The sequence below is a fragment of the Lachancea lanzarotensis genome, scaffold LALA0S08 (assembly GCF_000938715.1).
Source record: "Lachancea lanzarotensis genome assembly LALA0, scaffold LALA0S08, whole genome shotgun sequence".
NCBI classification, from domain to species: domain Eukaryota; kingdom Fungi; phylum Ascomycota; class Saccharomycetes; order Saccharomycetales; family Saccharomycetaceae; genus Lachancea; species Lachancea lanzarotensis.
In genome coordinates, this window is record NW_019212886.1 from 194,912 (window position 1) to 217,626 (window position 22,715).

Consider the following 22,715-nt stretch of genomic DNA (forward strand, 5'->3'; position numbering starts at 1 on the left):
AGGTATCCTGCTTTTGTTTGAATATTATTTGCGGGGAGCAGCGATGATCCTTGGTCCAGTTGAATCCTTGAGGTTAAATTACTGACACTAGATTGTAGGGTCCTGTCAGGTGACCATCAAAGAATCTAGAGAAACTCGCGTTAAAAGCGGCGTTGAGTCGTAAAGCACTGCTCATCGTAAGTATAGCGCTTAAAATAAACGAGGCGGCAATGCTAAAAAACTTTGCTTCCTGTTCAAGACCTTTTTCTGATTGTAAATCGTCCATTTACGTCTGGTGGGTAGAAATTCAAAAGGTCAATGAGCGCGATCGGAAAATCGCGGAATGTGAAAGTAGTTTGTAAGTTAGCTCTCCATTTCCGTTGAACTCTTTCTTTAAACTCTCAAAGCCTGAATGGGACCGAGAGTAGGGGAGAAAGAACAGGTTTTCAGCTGATGACAGATTAGTACAAAGTGATGAAGAAACCTGTCATAATTGACCATACGTTCGGACAATGCACAATGCAGCTTACCATACTACTGGTTAGTCTAAACAAAACTGACATGTGTTAACAGCGTCCATGATTCGTCAATGCATTCTAACAGGCACACACATTTTTCACATTCATGGATTAGACGATCTGCCTGCTCGCGCACGTACACACCGTTCTGTTGTTGTGACTTACGGAATTTTGTTACTAAGCTATCTACAGAATTATTAGAAAGTAGCGTGAGTGTACGCGCCCATTGTGAAATAAAATTGCCCCCCCTTTTCAGGCGTCCCTGACTTGCTGTGCTTGCGCGTTGGAACCGACCTCAGAACTAGAAGGACCAGAGGATGCGGTGTCGAGAAATTTTTTCTCTCCCTTGGAATCGTGGAGAGATGTCGAGTCGTGCTCTAAATCCTTGCTCATATCCTGTGTTTCTGGTTTGGGCCCCACGAACAAACGCTTGTTGGACATGAATATACTGAATAAGAAACTCAAAGCATAACATCCTACCGACACATAAAAAACGTTTTGCACGCCCTTGGTCAGCACCTTTGCTAATGGAGATTCTGCGCCGTCGTAGTGACGTTCACGGTAGCTCACAATATCTGCAGAGCTTTGCATATTGGGAATCGAGAAATCCGCGTGTTTTAAACGATCTTTCACCGTGGAGGAAAAGATGAGTGTGGCGACGATACCACCGAAAGCCATTCCCATCGCTTTACCAAACGTATTGAGAGCCGTCAACTCAATGAATTTTTGACGGAAATCAGGATCGGTTTTTTCAACTTGAATCTGCGCACTGAGCATTGTCGATTGCATGATAGCGGCGAAACCGATACCGGGAAGAATGGAGTAGCCAATAGAATGCCCCAGTGGAGTCGAACCATTTTGCATGGTCAAGAGACCAGCACCGACGGTGCCCAAAGCAGAACCTACCACAGCAACAGGCTTGATGATTCCGAATCTTTTACTGATATTACCTTGTACAACAATGAACACAATGGCTGGAACAAGAAATCCCCACATATGCATACTTGACGCAGTTGCGCTTTCATTTCTTACCAGCTGGTAAAACTGGATGAGATAAATCATTGCCATGTTCATGCCAAAGCACACGAAGAAGTTGGAAATTGTTCCGGCAAGGGCACCAATGATTTTCACCGAAGCCCAAGGCAACAAGGGCTCAGCACGCTCGTTTTCAGGTAGGAACTTACCCAGATACGGCAGGACGATGAAATCATATACACACCATAGCACAAGTAGGACAAGTCCCACAGTGAGGTACGCAATTATGGTGCCTGAACTCCAACTGTATTTTTCGCCTCCGAAAGTGAGTCCGAGCAGGAACAGAACAAATCCGGCGGAACTCAAGGCGAATCCGACGAAATCGAGCTTGTAAATGAAGAAACGCCACAGGTAGCCCCAAAATTTGGCCGTTAGCATATTGGAATAGCGATAGCTTTTGACAGCTGACACCTTGTCGCCAACGGTTTCACGAAATGTGACTTTTGCAGGGTTGTAAAAAATCTGCAACATGGCATATGCCAGACCTCCAATGGGCAAATTGATGTAGAAACACCAACGCCAACTGACGTGTTGGCTGAAAGCTCCGCCAAGAACCGGCCCCACGGCGTTGGAGACCATGAAAGCCATTCCCAGAACGGTGATTACCATGCCTCTGTTGCGCTCTTCGACCAGCGAGGTACCCACGACAAATACCAGCGACTGGATCCCGCTACCGCCGATACCTGCGATGACACGACCGCCGATGAGCATGGACATGGAGTTAGCAAGCGCTACGACCAGGGATCCGATTTCGAAAATTATAATCGACGCCGAGAGACACGTTTTGAGCCCGTAAAGGGCGGACAAACGGCCCCACAGTAGGGTGAAGAGTGCGTTGGGAAGCGAATAGCCTGTAACCAGCCATCCAATCTCGCCGTAAGCGTTAAACTTCTCGGAAATAACGTCATACAAGGTAATGACGATGACGATGTCCAGGGCTGCCAAAAACAGCGTTAGGGCCAGTGAGCCCAGACACATGCCCAGCACTAGTTTCTCGTTCATGATGATTGTGGTTGTTGCTGCGCGTGCCTTCTGATGCGTGTTTATGTAATAATGCAGGAGAGATGCGTCAGACCCTTTTCTCGAGGATTTCTTTTTTATGCCAAGCCGGATATAGGACGGACGAAAGAAGAAGAGGAAAAAAAGGAAGCCTTAAACGTCTGGCGAGTGTTTGTTTGGAACAAAGGAAAACGTCTCTCACGCGAAAGAATTTGACAGTACAGCGGTAGTAACGTGCTCAATTGGAAGAAAGCTGGAATCCCACGGTGTAGTGTGTCGTTTTGATTGGCAGACGGGCAATTTGGAGTTGGTGCAGAGTGTCTCTAGTTCACCTTTTCAACAACGTCTTGTATCGTTCTCGTAAGCTGTCTTGTTCTCTGGCATCTGCATGTCTGGTCTTGGCTGGATATCGCTCTGCTTTAATACTCGAAAGCCTTTCGGGTATGTACGGAGATTATATGCTGACGTCAGCTACACCCTGTTGGTCACGTGCCTTCGTTCCTTCTTTGATCCGCGGAGATTGCCGCGCGCCAAGAATTCAGCTCGTGAACGATTACACATTCACCAAAATAATGTTGCGGCCCTGTGTCAGTGGTATGACAATGACAGTGACTCACCCTACACCGCGCTGGTCGTCTCCTTCTAAGACGTCCTGGCTCGGTTTACAATCCCTGATATGTCTCTTGTCTGTTCGAAAAGTATATGCCTCAATCTCCGGTGTGTACTAATAAATCATCTTTCTTCACCGTAGGCTCTAGAAATTATGGTGTATGGTGTTACAAGAGTGGCTCATCGTGCATATCACTTGCCCATGTGACGAACTCCGAATGAGATCGCTTTACACGAAATGGTTTTTTTTTCCGTCTCGGAGAAGAGACGCCCGAAACGGGGTTTGTCGGATATGGGCTCAACTTTACTTTTCGAAATTAAATTGAAACAGTCTTCTGCGCAACGTGATCACGAATACACAGTGAAAGGTGAAGAACCAAAACGGAGAGCTATCTGTGTGGGAAAACAACCTTACGGGCCCTCACTGATGGGAGGATTACCCCTTGCCCACTCACACACCTTTTTCGTTAGTTCCGTACATGATGATGAACAGTTTTGGAAAACAGCGCTAAACTGCACTTCCGAGCGCGTATTCAGAAAGCATCAATTGGAACAGAAATTGTAAGCATCTACTATCAAGTTTGAGAAGTCTCCCTTCAAGTGGCCATAGTCTGCAAAGACATTGTGGCACGTGACCCGCAGGGGTCCTCTCATTTCTCGGCTGTAAGCCGGACTTCTGGGCCATGTCCGCCGTAAAAATATATATTGAAACTGATATGTACATATATATATATATATGAGGTGCATCTCATCGCCACTACCTGCAGTCGAGTTCTCGACTGGACAAATACGATGTGTTTCTCCTTGATTTGAATCTCAAGGACTCACACAAGACCCAAAAGAAGCCATTTGGCCCATAACTTTTTTTATGGTGAGCGTGTTGTAAGCTCGACGAAACCCCTACTAGAAACTTCGGAGCGTGAAACCCGCGATTTATTGTCAAAAACCGTAATCAGCCCCCTTGTAAACATGCCAGAACGACCATCCATGGACCAAAGAAGAAGAAGACGTAAGACTATCAAGTCCTGTACTTTCTGTCGACAACGGAAGCTGAAATGTGACCAAAAAAAACCTATGTGTGGAGCTTGCCAGGCTAGAAAACTGCCCGAATGTATATACACGGACGGCTTCAACTTCCAGCTGACCTCTGACGAACTGTTCAGCAAGCAGCCGAACGTGGCACTTCTTCGTCGAATCAAAGAGCTCGAAGAAACATTGGACAAATCAACGCTGGATGAAGATCCACACGCGGAAACAGACTTCTGCAGCAGCAACGGAAATAGCACCAACACCTCGGAGCGAGATCCCGGTTCAGGAACGTCGATAAGTGATGTTAGTAGTGGTGGCAACTGCAGCACCGTGAAAAGCGATGTCACTGCTGTAGCGACGACAACGGCCGTTGACGGCAGTCTGCACACCGAAATGGACTCAACAAGCTTCAAAAATCCTATGATGGAAGGTCAAAAGACAGATCTGAACGATTTCTACGTACTACGTGAAAAGGACGGACGTTTCATTCACTATGGACCAACTTCTATAAGGGCTATCATCACTGCGTCAGGCGATCGTTTCGTTTCCGAATATGTCAAGGTGTGGCGTAAAGTGAAATCTGAGCTAGATGCTTGGAAAAATGTCCATGGCGGCTTGCTCACTATGGATTACAGCTCACTTGAATACTCCGGCTCAGGAAGTTTGATCAACGCTATTTTACCAGATTTGCCGCCTTATGAGACAATTTTGAGCAGATTACATGAGTTTTTCGATGACCCCCTGCACACTTACTATCAGTTTTTGGATAAAGAAAAGGTGATTCGAGATTTCGAGCTTTGTTTCATGCCAAGCTACATCGCCACCAAAGGAAGTGATAATATCTCTAGACGACCAGTTGTTCTGCTGTTGACCGAAAGAAAGCAGAATTTTTTTAATATTGGTGTCGTTTTGATGATCCTGAGTCTTGTTCATTACAAAAAGAATATTCCTGCTTCTTTCCAGCGACTGAGCATCTCCTTATCGGGGTTCACAACTGCTAAATCCGTATATGTCGAAAGAGCGCAGTTTCTGCTTTTGATGTGCATGCTCCGAATGTATAACGGTATCAGTGGAAGTGGGTGTTCTCATTTAGTCTCTTTGTCAGGTCTGCTGTGTTCCACATCGATGAGCTTGGGTTTACACAAAGACATTGAGAAGCTATACATGAATAAAACTTCAGTTGTGGGCTCAGTTACTTCTCTACAAAATCTATGGTACTGGACCCTTTACGTCGATTTGTGCGTATCGTTCGACATTGGATCTCCCGCGACTGTCGCAGCAGCCCATTACAATGACTCTAAATTGCCAACTCCTGAGAGTGGTCGCATTCCGTTACTTCGAAATTTCCTTTTCGTTGGTAGAAAATGCTTGCAAGCACTATACGACCCTGTGAACAGACCTCCCTTAATGACCTTGGTTTCAAAAATGACTGATTTTATTCAAAAATACTTCAAACCGTTGAAGTACTATACCGATTCTTCGCTAATTTTGCAGATTGATCTCTTCGACATTCAAATCCTATCCCCGGCTTTGTCTATGTTGACCAACTTTTACGATCTGACAAGAGTTTCAGAAGAGGTCATCACAATTGCTACGAAGAATGGATTTGTCAAATCCATGCTGGTTGGAATAGCAGTCTCGGTAAATACAATATTGAGGTGTTATAAGTCAGATGAAGAGCGATTTATGGCTTCGCAGTTACACCAAAGTAAAGTTCTGACTCCTATGTTGAACCTATGCATTTTGCTACTTGGTTCTCTACCAATTCGAATGTTGACTGAAATGTATGGTCTGATGTTCTTCAAGATTACGTTATTCGAAAAGGGGCTCATAGTGTCCATGGAAGACTGCAGTGGGGATGAAACATCGTTGGACTCTCTCTCTGTTCCTGATGATAAGATCTTCACGAGTTTTCGCGGCAATTTTGAAAAGTTTTGTTCAGTCTTTGACGAGCTTTGGAAGCCTGAACATACAAGATTGACACACATGCTATGGAACTCACATTATTTTGTGATCATGATGGCTTTAGAACGTGTTAATCGTACAGTCTTTGAGGTAGGTCTCGATAGCAGAACCCGGGTTGAGGTGACTCACAATTGGTCGTCGGTCGGAAATGACGAAGTACCGGAAGAAGTGGTGAAAATGTTGGCAGACGAAGTCTGGAACAGTTATAGTAACGGATTTACAGATCTTATCGAGATGGATGCGGGTGACTTCTTGACAGATTTTGACATGCTTGCTGGAGACCAAGCGTGATTGTCAATGTTGCACTAAAAACAAAAAAATCGTCGTAAAAAGCGCTTTTAATACAGAGCTTGCAACAGCTCACTCATAGGAGACACCTTCACTGATCCATCTCCATGTAAATAGTTTGATACCGTTCTCAAGCTGCTCAGGCGGTACATGTATATAATTAAATAAAAGTATAGTATCAAAACTTGCCGTGACTTTTTGATCATATAACGAGTGGATCTGAACGTTGAAAGAAACTGTGTGATAACTTGTACACATGGGATAAGTATATGTTATATAATTGCGATAATACTATTCAAGTAAATGTCTTGAGTCCAAGTTTTTCACTTTGAGGACATGGCTGAAAAGCCATTCACATAAAAAAGCTGGATTCCCTTAAAGGAAAGCTTGAAATAATAAAGATCACTCAAACAAGATCGGCAATAACAACACGGTTTTGCCCGTTTTGATGTTGGTATTCAAGATGACAGACAATGTGCCAAAGCAGCTCTATCGTCACACGCGTACAAAATGATAGAGCTGAGAATCATAATAGCATCTATAGTAATAGATCTCGAGATGTCAGGCCTGACTAAGTACCACGAGAACACCAAAAGCATCGTCCTTTTGATCTACAAACGCTTATTCAAAAAGATACATCGCCCCAATGAGATTGCTACAGATCTTTACGGTTGCAATGTCAACTCTTCTAGTCGCCTGCCGCGTGGAGGAAGTGGCGTCATTGGACTTTTTCTATGACACTATAAACCGCGATGCTTACACTGTGGTCAAGTATTTTACGACTTGGTGTTCGCATTGCAAGGGACTTGGTCCTGTTTTTGAACAACTGAGTGAAAAGTTCGACAATTCTGCAGCCAATGTTACCTTTCTGGAGGTGAATTGTGAGGTGTTCGCTTCTACAATATGCAGAAGATTACCGGGATTCCCAATGGTTGAGGTTATCAAGCCACTGACAGAGCCAGAAAAGATGGATGTTGAGCTTGAAGCTCCAGTTAAGAAACCTTGGTGGTCTAGAGTTATCAATTCGATCAAAAATCGGGCTTTCAGCGCAACGTGGGATATGGATCTTAACAGAGTGGTGGAATTTAAAGGAAGCAGGGATTTGCCCATTTTGACCAATTTTGTGGAGAAAGTGATTGAAAGCACCGAGCAGGAAACTAAGGTCGAGCGTATATTATCTGATCGCAGTTGTCCTGACGAAGACTGCATATCATTGAGAAAGTACTTATCGCTGGTTAAAGATGTAAAGAAAGAGATCAGAAAGCTGGAAAATACGTTGGAGATTGACGAAAATAAAGATTCGGAAACCACCAAATTGAAAATTGCTTTGCTAAGGGCCCTGGAAAACACAAGACAGGCTGAAAACCGTGATGAGTTGTAAGAGGTGGAGTTTTACGACACTTTCACCACGCCGCGTATTGCTCAACACACCTGACCTTTTCGGGCCACGGAAGCTGAGGTTTTTCGGGAACTATCATAAGATTGACAATGGCGGGGACGTTTTTTGGAGTTACTCTGGCCAGCCAGATGAGCGAATGGGAAGATTTCAGATACAGGACCACGTTTGCGACGAATTTATGGCCTCCTACATGGTTCACGAAACCTACTGTGCATCCACCTGGCCGAAAATCGGAGTTGTCGCGATATAGACCGTGTGGTTGTAGCTCTTGATGAAACAGTTTTTGCAAGATGGGAGCTGTGATGCCGCACCGTTTATCGCGGGTCTTGTGGGAGCACAGAAACACAAACGAGTTTTCACGGGCTTCTTCGATATTTTCGAGAGCCAAAAGCTGGTCCCGCTCGTTTGCAAGCAACAGAGGAACCAGTTTGTTGAGCTGAGACTTTACATCTGACGCTGAAAGAGCTTTGATTTTTAAGAAATGTGGTAGCACGAGAACGTCGTTTTTTATGCCGCGCATCACATCTATGTCCATGGCATCGATGGGCAACGATGAAACGCTACATTTGATAGCGTCGCCCGTGCCCTGCGGGTAATCTGCTCCATGTTTGTCGATCCATCTGGCGATCTTGTATTGCACAGAGCCCTTTTTTTCTTCACAAGCGTCGCGGGCCCAATCTGTTTGCGATGTGGGTACCACAAAATGGATTTTGGCAGTCTCGGAAGACCCGTACAACGAAGCGTTATGCTCGATTTTCAATTTTCCAAATTTGGCTTCACCTCGTTCGATGGCCGCAGCGCCCTCTTCTGCATCGCAATCACCGCATTGGCGATCACAGAGCTCGACGACCTGCTCGATCGCCTCCAGATCTTGTTTGGAAACCTGTTGAGAATCTTTGAAATACCCCAGCAATCCCATTTGCTCGATGTTCGAGTTTAGCTTTACTTTGTTATACGTAACAAAAGACGTTCGATCGACAGGCTTCGGATGTTCAAGAGAGATGATTTAGAGGTGCATCAAGAGCCAGAAGCTGATATATACATTCTGCTTTTATAGAGTTGTTATATAGTTAGTTAGTAGATTTGATAGATGGTGTAAAATCAACATTATGGTAATTATTATGTATTTTTTTTTCAGGTCCGGCCGGCCGATAAACTCCGTCTTATCTCCTGGTCACGTGTTGATAACGATTTGATTCTCTGTAATCGAATAATTTTTCTGACCCTCAAACCGCATATCCTATCCAGGCCTTTAAACGCATATCACATGACTGAGCGGGTATTGCTCGGGTTTAAGAGCGGGATACAGGTGACACAACCGTGGTTAATGATGTGGGTTTCGGCATCGGAAAGGTAACAACATTATTACTAACAACTAACCTTTAATTAGTACTAATTGGCCAAAATTGAAGATATCCAAGCTTGTTATTCTGTCATTTTATGAAAGACGGGAAATACATTGAATCGACACGATTTTGTACTTTCTAACTAGCCCATTGCTGCTCGATACTATATAAATTTGTCTGCTTATCTCTGGAATTTTGGCTTCCCTTTTTTCTGGGTCCAAATACGTTGAAATTTGACATCTCTTGGCTTTTTACTTTCCGAAGCTGTCATCATGGATCCCTTCACGGATCAGTTGACTCCCAAAGTTAGAAAACGGGTCCCCAAAGCTTGCGACCATTGTCGCAAGCGGAAAATTCGGTGCGGGATGGTCAACCCAACCACAGACATGTGCGACAACTGTGTGAAATTCGGAGTTCCCTGTACGTTCAAGCACCACCATGAAATGGAACGACAACGCCTTGTTCAAGGATATGACGTTGAAAAACCACGAGTCTCTGGCGGCGGAGCGAAAAACGCCCGGAAAAGTAGCATGTCGCTGTCAAAAACCGATTTGAATGCCCTGGCAGAGACCACCCGCTCGGATTCGCCCTTACATGCGCTTGAAAACAAGCTGGAGGTCCTGGAATCACAAATAAATGTGCTACTCGGGCTTCTGTCGAAGAAAAGCGCCCCTCAAAGCTTTTCCAAACCTCAACATCAAGCAATGGCCCTCAAGGGCTCAAGGCTACGACAAGGCCAGACTGTTAAGATACCGGGTTTGATTGATGTGTCTCCACATCCGAAACCAAAACGCTACAAATCTTCTTTGATCACCAAGCGACGTATCGCATGGCTTCGCAAGCAGGCCAAGCTGTGTTACGGGCAACAAAATCAGACCAACTCCAATGCAGATGCTGAGGTGCCAGTAGTAACCTCCTTTGCCCCTCTCATGGACGTGTTTGTAGTATCATCCAAATGGTACGTGGCAGAGGTAAAGAAACTGATTGATTACTCTAACCCATTTGTTCCCGTTACTGGACCACAACTCTATCCACTACCACCAAAGCATGTTGTCCAAAAAATGATGCAAATGTGCGAATATCGCATTTTTAAAGGTGCTTTTAGTATAGTGGGCTACAGTGAGCTGGCTGCAATAGTTGACCGATGTTATGCTGGAGAGAAACTTTCCTATTCTGAATATCTACTAATTGATATCTGGATTTGCGTCTGTACAGTTTATGATGTCAGTGGAACAGATGACTACTACTTAAAGCAACCAACTTCAGAAATGCACATACGTGAAAGCCACATGCTTCTCAACTCCATGTATCAGTACCATAAGGTATCTTTGATAAGCGAAGGGTTCCGGTCTGTGCAAGCCCTTCTCCTGTTATACCAATACGTTCAAACTAAAATTAGCGCAAACGTTGCTTATAGCATCTTTTGCGTGGCCCAGAGGTATGCACAAGACGCGGGGCTTCATAAGCGTAAGTCTTATGAAGGTCTTAGTTTTGAGGACTCGTGGTTAAGACTCAAGATGTGGTATCTGTGTGTCACAATTGATGCACATTTATCTTTGGCATTTTGTAAGGCTCCTTTGATAAACATTGATGAGACTGATGTCTTCACAGAGGATTTCTATGCCGAATTCATCAAGAATCACGATCTTGGCCGCAAATTGACTTCCGAACAAGAACTCTCAAACGATGATAGTCTCGAACACTCGATCTCGCTTCTTTTAACCAGCCCCGATACTCTTCTTCTTGCAGGATGTTACTACGGGATGCAACTGAGCGAAATTTCGGGTAGAATTTACAGAGATCTCTTGGGGCCCGACGTTATGTACAGAACAACATTCGACGAGGTTATTCGGTGCGCTCTTTCGATTCTCAGTGATTTGAGAGAATGGGATGAGACATTACCTAAAGAACTGTCGATTGAGCACTACGAAAAGCACATTGAAAATCTTCATAACAAAACTGAGACAGAGGTTACAAACATTCACTCCGAAATACTTTCAGTAAGTGTTCTATCCTTTCATTTTGAACGCTTGTATCTGACGATGCTGGTAAGTCAAATGATGTCTTCCTTTATCAATGACAACACTGAAATACACTCGCGTTCTACTTTCAATGTCGAGCTCCTGCATGAAAGCACGCTTCAAGATCTGCGTTTTTCCGCTATGCAACTTATATCAGTATGGCCTCAAATTAAGTTCGTTCCTCACATGTTGCAGAGAATGTTTTACATCTTAAGCGTGGGTGCTTACGGGTTGCTTCTAACGTCGATTGCGTCCGCTCATGAAGAAGAGACGGCCAAATACATTGCTGCTTTATGCAATGCTTACACGTACCTATGCAATGAGGGTGACTCAAAACTTTTGGAAGACAACATCAAATGGAATGTTTCCATGTTTATTTATACCTTCCTTCTGATGCTTGCAATCCAATCTTTTAATAGCTTGTGTCCCCAGGCAGGCAACTACAATTTCACTTCCGACTCCATCAGTAACAAGTTTGCTTTTTGGATGGATCGGTGTGAGCAGAACAAAGTTGTCGCTGTAAACCAGCTGCGCGAACACTTGAATATCTTTGCACCCGCTGCCGGCTTACCTGATGGCGCCGAAAACGATGAAGTAGCGTTGGAAAGAATGCGTAAAGAATCGGATTTTCCCAGGGCATTCCACCTTTTCAGTGAGGTTAATGTTAACGATTTCAAGTGTCTTTTATCGTCACTTCCCATCCAAATTGTGTCTAGGGACAATTTTGCACCATCTAGTGGAGAGCAGGATTTAGAAGTCAAAAGTTCATTGGTAAACCCTGGCCAGGAAGCTTCCGCAGTTGGGAGCGAACTGCTTAATGGCTTCGAAGGATCTTTCGGTGTGAATTTCAGTCCTAACGATGTAAATGAAGTTCCAGGAACCACATTTTCAAGTGATCAGACAGAGTTTGAAAATGCCTTAGACAATTTGTTCTTCGAAAGAGATTTTGCTTTCCCAGCCATGATGTAAAAATTGTATGTGGAACTTTGGTTTATGAGTCGTCGTCATGCTTCTTATCGTTTATGTAAAATTATAGACGCGGACAGTTCGTTACTAGATACTCTCGTTATATCCTTGGTCTGTCATTCGAGGGGCACTCAGTCGAGGCCAGCTCAATGAGCCTAATTCTTGTTCTCGCGGAAACCAGGTATAGATTCCGCAAATGGTTCATCTCTGAAACGCATTGGGTTTTCAAGACCGTATTGGGTCAAGAAAGTAATATCTTCCTTGGCCAAAGGCACAAATTCGATGTTGGACACAATGTTCTTTGGATTGACCGAGCGGGGAACTACAACTTGCCCTTGTCTGATGTTGTAGGCTAAAAGGATATCGTTAGGGGTACAGGAATACTTTTCAGCAAGCGCTTGGAACCTTTGATTCTGGTTCAAAGGTGAACCAGTTGCACCGAAGGGTGAGTAGGATTCCAGAACAATTTTGTGCGTTTGGCAAAATTCGCGTAATTCCACCTGTGGCAGTTGGGGATGAATTTCCACCTGGTTCAGAGCTGGAACAACGGTGCACTCCTTAAGCAGCCTTTGCAGATACTCTACAGGGTAGTTGGACACACCGATGGCTTTGAAACGAGGGTCCTTGTTCAAGTACATTTTTTCTAATTGCTTGTAGGTGGACAAATAGTCACCCTCTGTGTTGATATTGGGACTGCCATCCTCGTGCGTGGGGTTCCTCACAATCCCGTCCACGCCGTTCTTGTCCTCAACTCTGTTGAAGCACAAAGGCCAATGTTGAAGCACAAGGTCGACATAGTCCACCCCCAGATTCTTCAAAGAACGGTCGATGGATTCGGAGGCAATGTCCCAGTGGGTTGGCCATACCTTCGTCGTAATGAAGATGTCTTCTCTCTTGAGCACACCTTCATCAAAAATTTCTCTCAAAGCTTCACCAATACGATCTTCACATTGATAAGCCCATGCTGTGTCAATAAGTCTGTAACCCGCTTTGATTGCAGCCTTGATGGCTTGTTTTGTTTGTGGAATTTGTTCGGGTTCATTAGCCGTTCCAAGACCCAAAGCTGGGATCTTTGCTTTGGTGTTCAGCTCGAAATAAATTTCCGTGTTCTTAGGGTGTAGCATTGTTAATCAATTATATGTCCTTTAGTCTTTTGTAGGGTTCTAGTTGGCTGATCGTGGTGCGTTCCACACTTTATTTATGATACGGCCATCTGCCTGCACTGCCTTGATTCTTTTATAACATTACCGGAACCAATCGCAAAACAATGTTGCTTCACCAGCAGCGAGCTGCAAAGGCATACTTTGCGCTACCCTTATGTGTCAACAAGACCTTTGATTAAGTCATGGGACTCACTTTGCACTAACCGCAATTAACGTTGGACTGTGAGATTTTTTCGTCGAGACTCCTTCCTTTCCGGAGAAGGGTATTGTCACAATTACACTGTCGGTATCTTCACTGTCGGGATCTTCAAAATGACAACGATTCCCCAGGTTATGCAGTTCGCGGGTTTCTGACTTCGTAATCGACACTTTGCTATAGTCATTTTAGAAACTTGAATAACGTTCGTTCAGATAGAATCCGTCGAAGAATGAAAAAGTTTCCGGAAGACGCAATCTCGTGCACATTTTTCATGCTTGACACATTAAAGCACGATGCTTGTCGCATTAAATGATAGAACGGACAGGTCTGTGTTGCTATTGGCATTCACGGTCTATTGTCTAATCACTGGTTGTATTTTCACATCAAAAGCTGGGATATCTCTTTGATGAATTTGTTGTCGGAATGAGCAGATGTCGTTGTTACCTTTCTGAGCAGCTGTAGTATCTTCTCTTGGCTTTGTTCTTCGGTGATGGAATCCTCGAAACCTTCGTCGCGAACTTCTTTCACCCATCCTTTAAGTAGGGTTTTCAGAACTTGAGTGCCCTCTGCGATCTCGTCAGACGTGCACTTTTGCTTTTTCAGCATTTGAGAGTCCTGTTTGAGGTTTTCAAGCTCAGCAGCTTTTCGCTTTGCCATGGAGACGATTTTGGTGGGGAACTGTACAACTTCAGCCACATGAATACCGAAAGACTGGTCGGAAATACCTGGCTCGACTTTGTAGAGTAATGTAATGTCGTCCTCAGAGTGAGAACCTGCATTCACGTCTTCTATATGGGCAATGACATGCATGTTTTGAACCGTGTGGACTTCGTTGGCCAATAATGTGAGCTCGTGGAAATGGGTTGCAAATAATGCAAAACATTTGATTTTGGTAGCAATGTGTTCAGATATCGCCCATGCAAGTCCAAACCCGTCATACGTGCTTGTTCCTCTCCCCAGTTCGTCGGCAATAATCAGCGAGTTTTCCGTAGCGTTCTTGAGAATTGATGCTGTTTCCAGCATTTCTACCATAAAGGTCGAAACACCTTTCAATTGCGAGTCCCCGGCTCCCACACGACACAAAACAGCGTCTACGACCGCAATTTCCGCTGTGTCACAAGGTACAAAGCATCCTATTTGCGCCATCAGCGAAATAACTCCCACTTGGCGGATGTAGGTAGATTTACCGCCCATATTGGGTCCTGTGATTATGAGAAATTCGTTCTTACCACTCTCTAGGCGAACGTCATTCGAAATAAAGGCCACATCGTCCTGAACTTCAAGAACTGGGTGCCGTGATGCAATGAGTTCAGTCTTTCGTTGCGTGCCAAGTCCATGCATCGTGGGCCTGACGTACGGAATTGGGGCATACGATGATACATGGGCGAATGAGCTCAGAACATCCAATTTAGCTAGCACGATCGACAGTTTTTCCAGAACAGGCGTGTAAGTTAATGTTATTTGCACTATCTCTTTCACGAGATCGAACTGCAATCGGTCGTATTCTTTTTGTAGAAGGGCCGTTTGTTCTGATATCTGCTTGAGCTCTTTGGTGCTGAAGTAAATACCTGCTTTCACCGTTGTCAGCTCCAGGAATTTCTTATGTTGGCGAAGTTCTTTTCCATCGTTTCTTGTCAGCCTCATACACCAGCCATGAGTATGATGATTTTCCAACTTAAGCTTCTTTTCGGGGTCAAATCCCAATTCCTCGGCAGCGTCAAGATGAATGGTCTTTATTTTATCTTTCAAACTGTCCAAATCACCACGAATCTTAGCTAAGTCTTCATTGAAGTCAACCTTAATCATGAATTCGTTTGTAGACTCGTAAGCGTCCAAATCAACAGTTGCTTCCACCATCTCCTGAAATTTGTCGAGAGGAGCCAGATGTTCAGTTAAGGGCTTTTGCCAGGTATTCAAAACTAGAAGTTTTATCGAAGAATCATCAGTGACGTCCTTCAAATACTCGTCCAATACCTGTGATATTTCAGGAACCTTCCTGGCAAATTGATAGATTTTAAGGACATCCTCGAGATTGCCGTTTCTTATCAGTTTTTTTGTTAACCTTCTCACGTCTGGAACTAATGGAAGGTACTCGGTTTGTAACACTTGTCTAAGCTCAAGCTGGTCGCTCAAGAAGTCGACCAAATCATGTCTCTTTTCAATTTCTTCAACGTCGGTAAGAGGCTGCTTGAGCCATTCATTCAATAACCTTACTCCAGCATTGGTCTTGCACTTATTCAATAGCTGGAAAAGACTGCTGATTCTGGGTCCGCTTCCAAGCGTCCCATGACTCACTGGTATGCCATTCGATGCTTGGCCGTTCAAAGAAAAGACGTTAAGTGCTTTAAGCGCGGATGCATCTAATTTCATAAATTCAGTGAGCGAATGCTGAACCAGTTCAAATTTTCCCATCTGCGATTCATCGGCCATGATTTGCAAGTATCCCAGCAAAGCATTACATGACCCAAGTGCCAAGTTGGAAAATTTCATCAGCGACATTGAAAGTTCGTCCCCAACTAGCTTGACAAGGTCTTGTTCAACATCTTTATGCGTAAATTCTGAGTTTTTCACGAAAGTGGAGACGCAGCCACAACGGTCTAAGACCCCAACCATTTTTTTTAGCTCGTTAGAGATTGTTTCATTTGTTCTTTGATCAGGGAGAAGACACTCTTTAACACCCATTTGAATTAGGAAACTTTCCAAATTTGAGAACACTTCATTATCAACAATATCTAGCATGCCCAATTTGTAAGACCCGCTGTCTATGAAGGACACTCCTAAGACACAATTTCCTTCCTGAGCGTTAGGTTGAATCTTGATACTTGCAAGAACAATTGCGGAATCAAATGAGATATTCATAAGATCGTCCACTTGTTCGATGTTTCCCGGCGAGCCGCTTCTGAGCGGCTTCCACGATTTGTCATAGATCTCTACTTTCATTCCATGTTCCAATAAGCAGAATTTTAAAAGGCCTGAAAGAACCTGAGATGAGATCGTAACGTACTTGAGAGGCTCGTGAATGGATTTCGCGGTTCCAGGGTCGATTCTGCAGTCTTTCAAAACCGAACTGGTGTGATAAATGTTTTCAGCTACAAAGATAGCGTCATTTCCAACCACGGTGTAGTATTCACCTTTATCGACGACTCTTACAGTTTGAGATGGCTTTTCCGGTAGCGTGGAGAACCGTTTATAAAAGCCTCTTTCCTCCGATGCATCTGAGAACTTTAACTCCGGACGAGTGGAGGACATTGCTGCTTGCCAAAGAGTTTGGTATCCGTAATCTTATTCGATTAACAGCAACTGTAGGTTTAAAGAACTGTTTAGTGAGATCATCAGCTCGACAAACGCGTAAATTTGACAATGTCATAATATAGGTAAATTCTTGATTACGCGTGTCCGTGTGACGTGATATCAAATGGTGATATTTTACTGACGTTACGAATCTATAGACCGAGATTTCAAGAACACTGTGAGTTGAGTCAGTTCTCGAAGCTTTTAATAATGTGCTTTGTTCGTAGATCTCATTTCATTAATATATTTTTGAATTTGGCGATTTACTGTGTCACTTCTGCTTTTGAGTAGGGAATGGAACCCTATATTTGCCCAGAACGAGATTTCGCTAACGTATGCGACAGACCCACTCAATGTGACATACTTCTATTGACTCTGTTGCAAAGTAGCTGATCAAAGAAAATGCATATATCACTATGTACTTATCTGACACGCAGGTGACAGGGCATCGACTGAGAACGACACACTTGTACAACCGAAAGACAAGAAGGTTCGACAACCTGCATCAACAACTTGAAGTTTGGATTTGAAGGAAAGTAAACCGGAAGAAAATGTATATAAATGTGTCCGAACGTAAAATAAGAGTGGCCGTAAAATGACGCTTGTTTGTTCTGTTTTTTTTATCATCACTATTCTTGGTCGTCATTCAACGTCTTGCGCCGTTGGTCGCTTCCACCACGGTGTGTGCCTTGGAGTCCTTTTTCAAAATTTCAATTCGACGATCCTGTTTTGCAATTAAAATCCGCTGAGATTTGCAATCTTGTAGTAATCTTGCTATGTACTCCTCGTGGTCGTTTTCCTTTTGCCGCAGCCCTCTCAGCTGCTGCGACAAAAATCTGTTTGATCGCATGTAGGACACATATTTGGCAAAAATCTGGTCGAGAAGGTTGGTCTTGGCAAAATGACGATAGAAATTAGCCACTTGTTCTCGCTCGCAAATAGCCTGCTGTTTCCATTGGTCTTTGTTAGTTTCAGTCCCGGCTTGCAAAAGGGCGCAAGTAAAGAGTTGGTTCGAGCTGATGGATTCCAAATACGCATCGCACTGCTGCAAAGTTTCTTCGCAAAGCGCATCTCTGAAGGACATCATCAGCTGAGCCATAAATTGCAATGACTCCGTTTTGTGGCAATTCATAAGCTCCACTTGGCCCTGCGTCAATTCAAGCTCTCGGCGACAATCTACCAATTTGAGATGTTCTCGACGGCAATCAGATCCAAGCTTCTTATTGGCCGTGGTAGCCTTCTTGGCAAGACGGCCGCTGTCTTCAAGACTTTTCTCGAGACGATCGTGAGATTGCTGGAGTTTACGTGCTTTGAGGTCATTCTCAGAAATAATTCCAATAAGCTCGTGAATTTTGTCTCTGGATGCATCGCCTTGCTGAACAGAATGCTGAAAGGTATCCTGCAATTGAGCGTGCTCGGATTGTAACCTTTCGTAATCGTCTTTCAACTCTTGTATCCTGCTTTCTTCAGTTTGACGTAGCTTCTCTTCGTCGACCGTTTGAAGCTTCTTGGTGTCCTCGAGCTCAATAACTGTTTCATGCTTAGCATCAAGCTCAGCTTTGAACATGTTCAGTTCTTTGGTACTTTCAGTGCTTTCATTGCGAGCATCAGCCAAATCTGCATTTGCAAGTTTTAAGTCTTTCCGGCAGTTATAAAGATCGCTGATACTATCCTCATACTTTTCGCGGAGTAAAGATAGCTCTGATTCAAGTTCGAGAATTTGATCAGCCATTTCGGCTGCTTTTCCTGTGCCGTCTTCCTCGATATTGGGATCAACCGCCGCAGGACTTCCGAAATTCCCGTGTTGTGAATTACCTGTTGAGTTTTCCACCAATGCAAAAACCGCTCTTGTATACTCTTCTAATGTGTTCAAATTAGCAGAACTCTGAGAGGGTCCGTTTAATAAGCGAATCGTGTTCAACAAGTTAAAGTATGTTTTTGAGTTCTTGTTGACCTGTAAACCATCGAATTGTTCTTCCAAGGTGACGTAGTCCTCAGAAGTTCGGTAAACATCCCTGTATTGCGAGTTCATCTTCTTCGATAAGCTTTTCGTAAATGCAGAGACCTCGTCGACGGGAGTTAACGGCGATGGGGCATGTGGTAAGGGATCACTTCCTCCATCCGCGTTTGAATGCTTTACAAGTCCAAGTTCGTCAGACCCCTCCTCCGATGTCTCGCTCTCGCAGTGATCTGATTCAACTTTCTTTTTGAACAGTTTGCTTCTTCCATAGGCATCAGCTTCTGTGTCACTAAAACCAATCAAACTTTTTGTGTCAGCTAAAGCCTCTAGGTCTTTCAGTGTTTCTCCCATGGCCCTTCCGACCACTTCGCTTTCGCTTGCGTCTTTAGTCAGTCTTGTAGCAGTGCTTTCGGGGTTTATGTCAGTTATGTGCGTTCCATTCGATACACCTTCCGAATTAGTTTCTTTGAATCTACCTGCATTTCTTCTATGCTGACGCGATCTCCAAGACCTCCAAAACTTGCTAGAGCTCGTGGCACTGGATGGACGACTTCCCGTAGTTTCGGAGCCGTCCGAAAGATCAGGAAATTCAGGAGCTTCCAATGTAGAGCGCTCATGAGTAGCGGCTGCTTCACCTTGGCTACCCAAATGTGTGTCATGTCTTCGAAATAAAGAGCTTATTCCTCTTTTAAAGGGCGATTCACCTTTGTGGCTCTTCTTAGGTTCTGTAACTTGTGTGTAGGAAACATTTGCACTCTGAGGTCTTTCAGAAAGAAAGCAGGTTCTCTCAGCAATATCATCGCTCAAGTCATCGATCTCACTTCCATCAGACGACGTTATTTCACTGTCATCGCGAATATGGTAGTTCTGCAAATTGTACGGATCAGTTTTGTCCACGAGCGAGACTTTCACATCATTTGAACGATACGTCCTGTTATTCAGAAGTGGCATTATTGCAGTCAACGGTTTTTCAAGTCGCTGGAAATGTTGGAGCGCAATAAAAATCAAAGAACAATAACGACTTGTTGTGATAAAATGAAGTGCTAGGTGTTCGAAAGCAGACAGCCAAGTTTGTGGATACTAATTATACTCTTACTGATCTTTTTTATGCCTTACAGGTTCCCAGTTATTTTCGTGACGTTGACGCGACGCTTTACTTGACCCAGACATGATTCATATGACGGAACATAATTAAGGCTCATTAGGGACTTTGCATACTGTCCTTACCAAAGTGGCCCAATATGCATGACCGGACGTCATGAACGGGCTGTCGACCTGGATATGTTGTAAAATTTCATGACGTTAATTACACGACAACTCCTGTAGAGATGGTACCGTCATTCTTGAAATAGAAAAACTGTAGGAAAATGACAAAATCCATGAGAAGTGTACCAGTACTACCAATTAGCCATGATGCATTGACCAACAAATAGCGTGGAGCGACAGAAATGCTCAAAACAGATATAATAAAGGTAATGTTTCCAATGCAGGCAAACAGGAAAAACAGGAAAGAAATGCCATCGCAGGATTTGCGTTGAAAGTTGAGTAGAATCTGGGGGACACGAGAAGCCAGGTATAGTACAGCACTCAAGTAACCGAAAAATTGAGCGAGCCAGTTCATGTGCAAATCCGGCTCTGCAGGTGTGGCATCTGGGTCCTTCAAATACGAAATGTACCAGGACAAGAAGCCACCCAAGAAAACCGCGCTTATCAGCAGTGCGTTAGTGACGTATGTTCTGTTGCGATTTTCAGTGACGCTACCATTGGCGTCCTCAGATTGACCAGTTACGGAAGATGAAGAAGCACCAGTAGAAGAGGCTTGGACTGTGGCATCATGGTGGTGATTCTTTTTGGCGTCTCTCAAAAGAGGTTGGTGCTCATGGAATACGTCCTCGAGGACCCTTTCGTTGATCGGATTTGCTGGCGACAAATGCACTGCGTCCACCTTTTCTCCGTTTCCGTAAAACAAACACTGCACCAAAAGCACAACATCTGCCAGAGTATAGTATGCTGCCAAAATAATCATAGTTGGCAGCAGATTCTGCATTACTGCACCAAGGACATTAAAAACGTCGCCCAATAGCCAGAGAACCACGAATAGTAGAGAGAGACTATCTGCTGAACTGCGATAAAAGTTCTCATAAATTTGCGGTACGAAAACAATGATCCAACATGCAATAGAGATGGAACCTGTTATCCCGCTAACAGACTGTGAATTCAATACAATTGGTACCATTTTGGCTGTTGGAAACCGACGGTGAAACCCAACTTAAATCTGGGCTCAGGATACAAAGGCTATACGAACTTGAAGCCCAAAAAAAATTGAATAATCTGAGACCTGTCCTAACAAGGTTTAGAGCTAGTATCGAATACTTTCGATCCTTTTACGTTGTCTTAAAGTGTAGTAAGACTACATTCGGAGTATCAGTCATTTCATCAAGTGGTGAAAATTTTATAGTCACTTTTTTGAGCTGCTCGACTAGAAAATCGGATAGATGATCGAGTAGTTGGCCACACTAGTGAAAGGCAGAATGAACCATCTGCCAACGATGGGACAGGTTGAGAGCTCTGAGAGGTATGAGAACTATAAATAAAAATACGTCTTCAAGAAATGGGACATGTAGTGAACTTTACTGCCTCTTGAGGTGTCAGATGACAGTCTTTCTTTGATATTTAAATTACAACACGATTCGTTTTGCTGATGAGAGTAAGCCCGGGACATAGAAGATGATGCTTAATTCATTGTAGAGTGAGTAAGATAGTTGGCATTGATGCCCCAACATCGGTCAAAATAATATTTTGTTCTATTAAAAATTATTTCATCGACTCCTGACTTTTGAAAGATCTAATCGCGATGAATTTCTAGCTCCAGGTCGCGATCCATAAACACCAGCAGTACTCAGGACTTTCACTTTTTAGGAACGTCGACCACAGCTTCGATCGCGGACGTGGCATCAATGCTATCTTCGAGGTCACAAGCATTTTCACTAGTACTTTTCGACGTACCGTCGGCTGCTGAGTCTTCCACCCCCACTTCCAGGCTCTTGGCCACCTCCTCCAGCTTTCGGGGTGGAAGAATGGCCTCGAACGCTTCCTTCCAGTCCCGGTTGTCAAAATACCGAAGCATGAGTTGGATCACGTGCGTTGATGTAAGCACTTCTCGACCCGTCAAATTTATGTACTGTGCCAAAGGCAGTTTCCGTGTCGGGATCCCGAGTTCGCGGGCCTTATTATAACACAGCAGCTTGTGTCTATTCTTGTCGACTATGCCTCCAACAATATAAGTTGTACCAGGCTCCAAACTTTCCAGAGTTTCGTCGGTATCTGCCGTCAAATAAACAGTGTTTTCCACTGGAAGCTGTGAATCGCCCGTAAACTCAAAATTCTTCCAATCATAAAACCGCGAGTCCTTGAGATCTCGTTCGAACCTCTCTTTGAGTCGCTTGTCGAAACTGGTAACAGTCACGTGTGCGTGGTGGTTCTCACGCTTGTTGAAGCTGTACGCACGCGTAATCTGGTTGCTGAGACTTATCACCTCTTTTTCATTCATAAGGTCATCAAAAGCGCAATCGATGACTATTTTGATACCTGAATCGAGCTGGGTCGTGTTTTTGCGAGGTTTGCGACACAGTTCCTCCGGAATTTCCTCACCACGATCTTTGTATTCCTGAATTTTAGCGCGTCTGCTCAATTTGGCTCGTACCTTCTTCTCTCGTCTTTTCTGCGAGAATTCTTCCTTGGTTTCTTCCCATCTTTTCCTTCTCCACACTTTCTTCCACTGAGATTTTGACATTCCCTCCGGCACTGGAGGTAGCGGATGAGGTGTATATTTCTTGGCTATTTCTTGGCCTTGTAGCGACTGGCTGGACTCATTATCCGAGGCGTTCTTATCAGAAGTGTCGCTACTCATTGCAAATGATATTGGGCGTCTCCAGTAGGCTTAAAAGA

General features: G+C 44.1%; 10 protein-coding genes across 10 annotated transcripts; 3 read left to right on the plus strand and 7 right to left on the minus strand.

Moving 5' to 3' along the window:
* Nucleotides 1–749: 749 nt before the first annotated feature.
* LALA0_S08e02168g (LALA0S08e02168g1_1) lies at nt 750–2,534 on the minus strand (the record flags this gene model as incomplete). Its single annotated transcript, XM_022771020.1, has 1 exon — nt 750–2,534. The coding sequence occupies one exon, from the start codon at nt 2,532–2,534 to the stop codon at nt 750–752; it is 1,785 nt and encodes a 594-aa protein (XP_022629642.1).
* Nucleotides 2,535–4,109: 1,575 nt separating this feature from the next.
* Nucleotides 4,110–6,425, plus strand: LALA0_S08e02190g (LALA0S08e02190g1_1; the record flags this gene model as incomplete). The annotated part of the gene is made up of 1 exon (XM_022771022.1): nt 4,110–6,425. One exon carries the CDS (start codon nt 4,110–4,112, stop codon nt 6,423–6,425), a length of 2,316 nt encoding a protein of 771 aa, XP_022629643.1.
* A 643-nt stretch (nt 6,426–7,068) lies between these two features.
* MPD2 (LALA0S08e02212g1_1) lies at nt 7,069–7,803 on the plus strand (the record flags this gene model as incomplete). Its single annotated transcript, XM_022771023.1, has 1 exon — nt 7,069–7,803. One exon carries the CDS (start codon nt 7,069–7,071, stop codon nt 7,801–7,803), a length of 735 nt encoding a protein of 244 aa, XP_022629644.1.
* Nucleotides 7,804–7,825: 22 nt separating this feature from the next.
* APD1 (LALA0S08e02234g1_1) lies at nt 7,826–8,740 on the minus strand (the record flags this gene model as incomplete). The annotated part of the gene is made up of 1 exon (XM_022771024.1): nt 7,826–8,740. One exon carries the CDS (start codon nt 8,738–8,740, stop codon nt 7,826–7,828), a length of 915 nt encoding a protein of 304 aa, XP_022629645.1.
* A 699-nt stretch (nt 8,741–9,439) lies between these two features.
* On the plus strand, nt 9,440–12,157 carry LALA0_S08e02256g (LALA0S08e02256g1_1; the record flags this gene model as incomplete). Its single annotated transcript, XM_022771025.1, has 1 exon — nt 9,440–12,157. The coding sequence occupies one exon, from the start codon at nt 9,440–9,442 to the stop codon at nt 12,155–12,157; it is 2,718 nt and encodes a 905-aa protein (XP_022629646.1).
* A 152-nt stretch (nt 12,158–12,309) lies between these two features.
* ARA1 (LALA0S08e02278g1_1) lies at nt 12,310–13,278 on the minus strand (the record flags this gene model as incomplete). The annotated part of the gene is made up of 1 exon (XM_022771026.1): nt 12,310–13,278. The coding sequence occupies one exon, from the start codon at nt 13,276–13,278 to the stop codon at nt 12,310–12,312; it is 969 nt and encodes a 322-aa protein (XP_022629647.1).
* Nucleotides 13,279–13,894: 616 nt separating this feature from the next.
* Nucleotides 13,895–16,765, minus strand: MSH2 (LALA0S08e02300g1_1; the record flags this gene model as incomplete). Its single annotated transcript, XM_022771027.1, has 1 exon — nt 13,895–16,765. The coding sequence occupies one exon, from the start codon at nt 16,763–16,765 to the stop codon at nt 13,895–13,897; it is 2,871 nt and encodes a 956-aa protein (XP_022629648.1).
* Nucleotides 16,766–17,453: 688 nt separating this feature from the next.
* Nucleotides 17,454–19,718, minus strand: SPO21 (LALA0S08e02322g1_1; the record flags this gene model as incomplete). The annotated part of the gene is made up of 1 exon (XM_022771028.1): nt 17,454–19,718. One exon carries the CDS (start codon nt 19,716–19,718, stop codon nt 17,454–17,456), a length of 2,265 nt encoding a protein of 754 aa, XP_022629649.1.
* A 355-nt stretch (nt 19,719–20,073) lies between these two features.
* On the minus strand, nt 20,074–21,003 carry YPQ1 (LALA0S08e02344g1_1; the record flags this gene model as incomplete). Its single annotated transcript, XM_022771029.1, has 1 exon — nt 20,074–21,003. The coding sequence occupies one exon, from the start codon at nt 21,001–21,003 to the stop codon at nt 20,074–20,076; it is 930 nt and encodes a 309-aa protein (XP_022629650.1).
* Nucleotides 21,004–21,675: 672 nt separating this feature from the next.
* On the minus strand, nt 21,676–22,677 carry TRM10 (LALA0S08e02366g1_1; the record flags this gene model as incomplete). Its single annotated transcript, XM_022771030.1, has 1 exon — nt 21,676–22,677. The coding sequence occupies one exon, from the start codon at nt 22,675–22,677 to the stop codon at nt 21,676–21,678; it is 1,002 nt and encodes a 333-aa protein (XP_022629651.1).
* Nucleotides 22,678–22,715: the final 38 nt, after the last annotated feature.